Source organism: Ictalurus punctatus, unplaced genomic scaffold (genome assembly GCF_001660625.3).
Source record: "Ictalurus punctatus breed USDA103 unplaced genomic scaffold, Coco_2.0 tig00007286, whole genome shotgun sequence".
Taxonomy (NCBI): domain Eukaryota; kingdom Metazoa; phylum Chordata; class Actinopteri; order Siluriformes; family Ictaluridae; genus Ictalurus; species Ictalurus punctatus.
In genome coordinates, this window is record NW_026521138.1 from 32,501 (window position 1) to 40,000 (window position 7,500).

At 49.7% G+C, this 7,500-nt stretch overlaps 1 protein-coding gene across 1 annotated transcript in view; it reads right to left on the reverse strand.

Moving 5' to 3' along the window:
• celsr2 (cadherin, EGF LAG seven-pass G-type receptor 2) overlaps positions 1-7,500 on the reverse strand; it is a gene marked incomplete at its 5' end in the record, with an annotated part of 26,583 nt that overhangs the window by 9,739 nt on the left and 9,344 nt on the right. Inside the window, 6 exon segments of the mRNA XM_053679360.1 lie at positions 157-357; positions 994-1,102; positions 1,640-1,807; positions 1,977-2,295; positions 2,439-2,622; positions 2,842-3,051. Of these exon segments, the coding sequence (XP_053535335.1) occupies positions 157-357; positions 994-1,102; positions 1,640-1,807; positions 1,977-2,295; positions 2,439-2,622; positions 2,842-3,051 (1,191 nt within the window).

A 7,500-nucleotide genomic window follows, 5' to 3' on the forward strand; every position in this document is an offset into this window, starting at 1 on the left:
AGAGAGAGTGAGGGAGAGAGAGAGTGATGGAGAGAGAGAGTGAGGGAGAGAGAGAGTGTCATGGAGAGAGAGAGTGATGGAGAGAGAGTGATGGAGAGAGAGTGATGGAGAGAGACAGACAGAGAGAGATGAGAGGAGGATAGAGGGATGGAGTACCGGGTTGTCGGTCTGGTTGATGCCGAGGATGAAGAGCAGCTGGGCGATGAAGAGGGCGGAGGCTCCGTTGTTGACGATGCTGCTCAGGTTGGAGGTGACGTCTCTCAGACAGGTGAGGAAGATGATGGTGAGGAAGATGAAGCCCAGAGTCACTGACACCGTACACATCGTCACCAACCTGACGGGCAAGATCTCACCGTTCTGATCACACACACACACACAGACGCACGTGCACACACACACGCACACGTGCACACGTGCACACACGCACACGTGCACACAGCGCACACGCACACACATGCACGCACACATACACACACACACGCACACGCGCACACACACACGTGCACACGCACACGCGCACACACACACATGCACACACACACACACACATTAGGATTCGGCCCATGCACCTCACCAGCAGCAGCTTTCTAACAGTAAACTATTGTGGTGATGTCACATGATCAAGATTTATGATCAGCTGATGAAATTCAACTTAAGCTCCGCCCCTTTTCCAGAAACATCCATGATTTAGTAAAACTGGGACGTGTCTGTGTGTATTAGTGTGTGTGTGTGTGTGTGTTAGTGTATTATTGTGTGTCTGTGTGTATTAGTGTATTATTGTGTGTGTGTGTATTAGTGTGTGTGTGTGTGTATTAGTGTATTATTGTGTGTGTGTGTATTAGTGTGTGTGTGTTAGTGTATTATTGTGTGTGTGTATTAGAGTGTATTATTGTGTGTGTGTGTATTAGAGTGTATTATTGTGTGTGTGTGTGTGTGTATTAGAGTGTATTATTGTGTGTGTGTGTGTGTGTGTGTGTGTATATATACACACACCTCTCTGTGTGAGATGTCCATCAGTACGGCGAAGCTGGTCATGTGGTAACACTGGCAGCTGATGTGTGTGTTGTTCCTGAAAACCACCTCACACCCTTTAGAGGACCAACTACACACACACACACACACACACGCACACACGCACACACGCACACATACAAACAAAGTATAAAAACGTTTTTTTACTAAAAGCATTTTAATCAAATGGTAAATGTCCTGCACTTACATAGCGCTTTTATCCAAAGCACTGTACACTGTGTCTCTTTCACACACACACACACACACACACACACACACACACACACACCAGTGGTAGCAGAGCTGCCATGTAAAGCGTTAACTTGTCATCAGGAGCAACTTGGGGTTCAGTGTCTTACTCAAGGACACTTCGGCATGTGGAGTCACGTGGGCCGGGAATCGAACCTCCAACCCCACGATTAGTGGAACAGCCGCTCCACCACCTGATCCACAGCCGCCCTGAACAAATCTTCCCAAAATTAGGTGTGTGTGTGTGTGCATGTATGTGCATCTTGTGCATGTGTGTGTATATGTATGTGGATGTGTGTGCGTGTATGTATATGTGTGTGTGTGTGTGTGTGTGTGTGTGTGTGTGTGTGTGTGTGCGCATGTGTGTGTATGGGCTTACCCAATGGAGTGGTTCCAGAAGACACAGATGGGTTTAGAGCGCTCCTCGGTGGTGAGCAGGCGGAACTGCAGTGTGATGGGTTTGTCCAGCGTGTGCTGTACGAGCTGTTCATTATCAAACACCATCACACTGACCACCGGAGTGTTAATGACCGGCCGCTTAGGAACCCTACACACACACACACACACGCATGCACACGCATGCACACACACACACACACGCGCACACACACACACACACACACACACACACACACACACAAAGAATTAGAGACAATTAATATACGTGCATCTCAGACTGTGTGTGTCTATGTGTGTGTGTGTGTGTGTGTGTGTACCGTAGACTCCGCTTGTCCGTGTCGTATCTCTCCGGCAGTAGTGTAGCGAGTGTGTGGAAGATGATGATGCTGGAGATGGCGTGATGCTCGCGCTCATCAGCATGACGCCTCTTCCGATTGGCCGAGTGATTCCTACTGAGCTCCGTGATTGGCTCACCGTGATGTCGGTGACCTTTACCCTCGGGGGTGGGGCTAAAAACGGAATCGGGGAGCGTGACAGTCGTGTCAAGGTCGAGTGGGCGGAGTCCACGCAAAGACTGATAGCGAGGGAGTTTAGCGCCGGAAAAATTCACCTTATCCAAGTGATCGATAGAGAGGACTGTGGGAAACACACACACACACACACACACACACACACACACACACACAATTATAGAGAGAAAGACACAGAGAAATGAACAGGTAGACAGATAGATATATAGGATTGTGTGTGTGTGTGTGTGTGTGTGTGTGTGTGTGTACCTATGTTAGGTGTGATGATGGTGAAAGGGTTCAGGTAGGTTCTCCTCATGTTCTGCGCAAGTGTGTGTGTGTACGCTTCAAACTGTTGCAGCAGCGCGGCCGTTCCTCCCTGTGTCTGCTGGATCTGCTCCCAGTGACGACGAGTGTCTGAGGCCAGGATCGCACTACACACACGCATCAGGTGCTGCGCACACACACACACAAACACACACACACACACACAGAGCATCATGAATTGTGGTTTCCTCTGTAGATGGATCTTTCAGTGAAATAACGAGCAGACACTGACGCTGCAGGACACACAATCCGTTTTAACTACTAAAATAAGTAGTGATCATTTTTGCTCCTCTTCATGAAGGGTGCCAATAATTCTTGTGTTCATTCTGTGTGTGTGTGTGTGTACCTCGTTGAAGCGGACGTCCTGTGTAGCGGCCAGGTTGAAGCCGTGTGTGTTACTCTCGTGCTGCAGCAGTGTGTGTGTGAGGCGGTAGGCGAGCTGGACGTCGCTGCCGTAGTAGGAGTGTGTATGTGCTGTGGCGTTGTAGAGCAGAGACACAGCCTGCTGAACTTTAACCGAGTCCAACACAGACATGTTTCTGTTCACCCCCTCCCACTGAGAGAGACAGGAGAGACAGAGACAGGAGAGAGAGAGACAGGAGAGAGAGAGAGAGAGACAGGAGAGAGAGCGACAATAGAAAGAAAGAGAGACAGAGAGACAGGAGAGAGAGAGAGACAGAGAGACAGAGAGAGAGACAGGAGAGAGAGCGACAATAGAAAGAAAGAGAGACAGGAGAGAGAGAGACAGGAGAGAGAGTGACAATAGAGAGAAAGAGAGACAGGAGAGAGAGCGACAATAGAAAGAAAGAGAGACAGGAGAGAGAGAGACAGGAGAGAGAGCGACAATAGAAAGAAAGAGAGACAGGAGAGAGAGAGACAGGAGAGAGAGTGACAATAGAGAGAAAGAGAGACAGGAGAGAGAGCGACAATAGAAAGAAAGAGAGACAGGAGAGAGAGAGACAGGAGAGAGAGTGACAATAGAGAGAAAGAGAGACAGGAGAGAAAGAGAGACAGGAGAGAGAGAGACAGGAGAGAGAGTGACAATAGAAAGAAAGAGAGAGGAGAGAGAGGCAGGAGAGAGAGAGGCAGGAGAGAGAGCGACGATAGAGAGACAGAGAGACAGGAGAGAGAGAGGCAGGAGAGAGAGCGACGATAGAGAGACAGAGAGACAGGAGAGAGAGAGGCAGGAGAGAGAGCGACGATAGAGAGACAGAGAGACAGGAGAGAGAGAGGCAGGAGAGAGAGAGAGACAGGAGATAGAAAAAGGAGAGAGATAGAAATAAAGAGAAAGCAATGAATAAACTGAAGACAGTGCTGTGTGTGAGACACGAGTTCACTCTCTCTCTCCTGTCACTCTCTCTCCCGCTCTCTCTCACACACATACACACGAGGTTTATAACGGACACCTTATCCAGTATGAGCATTTCCACTGTAGGAAAAATGAAACGATTGTACGACTTCTTTATTTCAAACTTTTATGAATTTACTCTAAATTACAAATGCAAATGAAATCCACTGAAAACGTTTTCTCCGCTCCTCGTGCTCGACTTACACACCGCTCTCCAAAACTGTTCATTAGCACATGTTAAAGATCAACATTTTCATCTAACATGTTATTACATCATTCAAAACTGAAAGTCAGTGCTAACCTCTTAATGACCATGAAATAGCATTTATAAAGACTATACACAACAACACAAAGTAATAATAAACAAAACACAAATAAGGTTTGTTTCTGCTGGATTCCACCAGGGGGCGCCATTACACTGAAGTAGGTTCCACTCTTGTTGCTGTTAATATAATCTGTAATTAAACTATTTGTATTAAATCAGAAAAGAGGTTTATAGTTTATAGTTAATCTGTCATTTCAATCACAAATACAATCTCCATCCTGCACGTAACAGGATGAAGGCAGAACCGAGGGAATAAATTTACACGTTGTGTTTAAAACCTACAGAAACGTGGCGTCACAAAATACGTCAGTCTGGTGAACACGTGATGAAAGCTGATCTGGTTTTAATCCACGCTTGTGCTGCACTTCTGTAAATCCACTGTGATTAAAGTCATCTCAGCAGCCCACACTGTCTACACTAGAGCTCTCTGTGGGTGTGGGCGGGGCTTATCATGACCCACCTAACATGAACACGTCTCCTGACGGTGTTGTCACTTAAGAGCCCTGTTCCCGAGGCTGATGAGGTCACTGCTGATGCAATATACACCTAGAGAGCCTACTGAGTGTACTGCAGGTGTGACTGCAGCACCACCTGGTGCCCCGGCAGATGTGTACAGGTGTGTGCAGGTGTGTGTAGATGTGTGTAGATTTGTGTAAGTGTGTGTATATGTTTTTAGATATGTGCAGGTGTGTGTAGATGCATGTAGATGTGTGTAGGTGTGTGCAGGTGTAAGCAGGTGTATGCAGGAGCGGACAGGAGTGTGCAGGAGTGTGCTGCACAGGTGTACTGCACAGGTGTGTGCAGGAGTGTGCAGGTGTGTGCAGGTGTGTGCAGGTGTGTGTAGGAGTGTGCAGGTGTGTGTAGGAGTGTGCAGGTGTGTGTAGGAGTGTGCAGGAGTGTGTAGGAGTGTGCAGGTGTGTGTAGGAGTGTGCAGGAGTGTGTAGGTGTGTGTAGGAGTGTGTAGGAGTGTGTAGGAGTGTGTAGGAGTGTGTAGGAGTGTGTAGGAGTTTGCAGGCGTGTGTAGGTGTGTGTAGGAGTGTGTAGGTGTGTGTAGGAGTGTGTAGGTGTGTGTAGGAGTGTGTAGGTGTGTGTAGGAGTGTGTAGGAGTGTGTAGGAGTGTGTAGGTGTGTGTAGGAGTGTGTAGGAGTGTGCAGGCGTGTGTAGGAGTGTGTAGGCGTGTGTAGGAGTGTGTAGGCGTGTGCAGGTGTGTGTAGGAGTGTGTAGGTGTGTGTAGGAGTGTGTAGGTGTGTGTAGGAGTGTGTAGGTGTGTGTAGGAGTGTGTAGATGTGTGTAGGAGTGTGTAGGTGTGTGAAGGAGTGTGTAGGAGTGTGCAGGTGTGTGTAGGAGTGTGTAGGTGTGTGTAGGAGTTTGCAGGCGTGTGTAGGAGTGTGTAGGTGTGTGCAGGTGTGTGTAGGAGTGTGTAGGTGTGTGTAGGAGTGTGTAGGTGTGTGTAGGAGTGTGTAGGTGTGTGTAGGAGTGTGTAGGTGTGTGCAGGTGTGTGTAGGAGTGTGTAGGTGTGTGTAGGAGTGTGTAGGTGTGTGTAGGTGTGTGTAGGTGTGTGTAGGAGTGTGTAGGTGTGTGAAGGAGTGTGTAGGAGTGTGTAGGTGTGTGCAGGCGTGTGTAGGAGTTTGCAGGCGTGTGTAGGAGTGTGCAGGCGTGTGTAGGAGTGTGTAGGCGTGTGTAGGAGTGTGTAGGCGTGTGTAGGAGTGTGTAGGTGTGTGTAGGAGTGTGTAGGAGTGTGTAGGAGTGTGCAGGTGTGTGTAGGTGTGTGCAGGTGTGTGCAGGAGTGTGTAGGTGTGTGCAGGAGTGTGCAGGAGTGTGCAGGAGTGTGCAGGTGTGTGTAGGTGTGTGTAGGAGTGTGTAGGTGTGTGCAGGAGTGTGTAGGTGTGTGTAGGAGTGTGCAGGTGTGTGCAGGAGTGTGCAGGAGTGTGTAGGTGTGTGTAGGAGTGTGTGTAGGAGTGTGTAGGAGTGTGCAGGTGTGTGTAGGAGTGTGTAGGTGTGTGTAGGAGTGTGTAGGTGTGTGCAGGTGTGTGCAGGTGTGTGTAGGAGTGTGTAGGAGTGTGCAGGTGTGTGCAGGAGTGTGTAGGAGTGTGCAGGTGTGTGCAGGTGTGTGCAGGTGTGTGTAGGAGTGTGCAGGTGTGTGCAGGTGTGTGCAGGAGTGTGCAGGTGTGTGCAGGAGTGTGCAGGTGTGTGCAGGTGTGTGCAGGAGTGTGCAGGAGTGTGTAGGAGTGTGTAGGTGTGTGTAGGAGTGTGTGCAGGTGTGTGCAAGTGTGTGTAGGAGTGTGTGCAGGAGTGTGCAGGTGTGTGCAGGAGTGTGTAGGTGTGTGTAGGAGTGTGCAGGTGTGTGTAGGTGTGTGTAGGAGTGTGCAGGTGTGTGTAGGAGTGTGTAGGTGTGTGCAGGAGTGTGCAGGAGTGTGCAGGAGTGTGCAGGTGTGTGTAGGTGTGTGTAGGAGTGTGCAGGTGTGTGTAGGAGTGTGTAGGTGTGTGCAGGAGTGTGTAGGTGTGTGTAGGTGTGTGTAGGAGTGTGCAGGTGTGTGCAGGTGTGTGTAGGTGTGTGTAGGTGTGTGTAGGAGTGTGTAGGAGTGTGCAGGTGTGTGTAGGAGTGTGTAGGAGTGTGCAGGTGTGTGCAGGAGTGTGTAGGTGTGTGTAGGAGTGTGCAGGTGTGTGTAGGTGTGTGTAGGAGTGTGCAGGTGTGTGTAGGAGTGTGTAGGTGTGTGCAGGAGTGTGCAGGAGTGTGCAGGAGTGTGCAGGAGTGTGCAGGTGTGTGTAGGTGTGTGTAGGAGTGTGCAGGTGTGTGCAGGTGTGTGTAGGTGTGTGTAGGTGTGTGTAGGTGTGTGTAGGAGTGTGTAGGAGTGTGCAGGTGTGTGCAGGTGTGTGTAGGAGTGTGTAGGAGTGTGCAGGTGTGTGCAGGTCTGTGTAGGTGTGTGCAGGAGTGTGCAGGAGTGTGCAGGAGTGTGCAGGAGTGTGTAGGTGTGTGTAGGTGTGTGCAGGAGTGTGCAGGAGTGTGCAGGAGTGTGTAGGTGTGTGTAGGTGTGTGCAGGAGTGTGTAGGTGTGTGTAGGTGTGTGTAGGTGTGTGTAGGAGTGTGCAGGTGTGTGTAGGTGTGTGTAGGAGTGTGTAGGTGTGTGTAGGAGTGTGCAGGTGTGTGCAGGTGTGTGCAGGAGTGTGCAGGAGTGTGTAGGTGTGTGTAGGTGTGTGTAGGTGTGTGTAGGTGTGTGTAGGAGTGTGTAGGTGTGTGCAGGTGTGTGTAGGAGTGTGTAGGAGTGTGTAGGAGTGTGCAGGTGTGTGCAGGCGTGTGCAGGAGTGTGCAGGTGTGTGTAGGTGTGTGCAGGA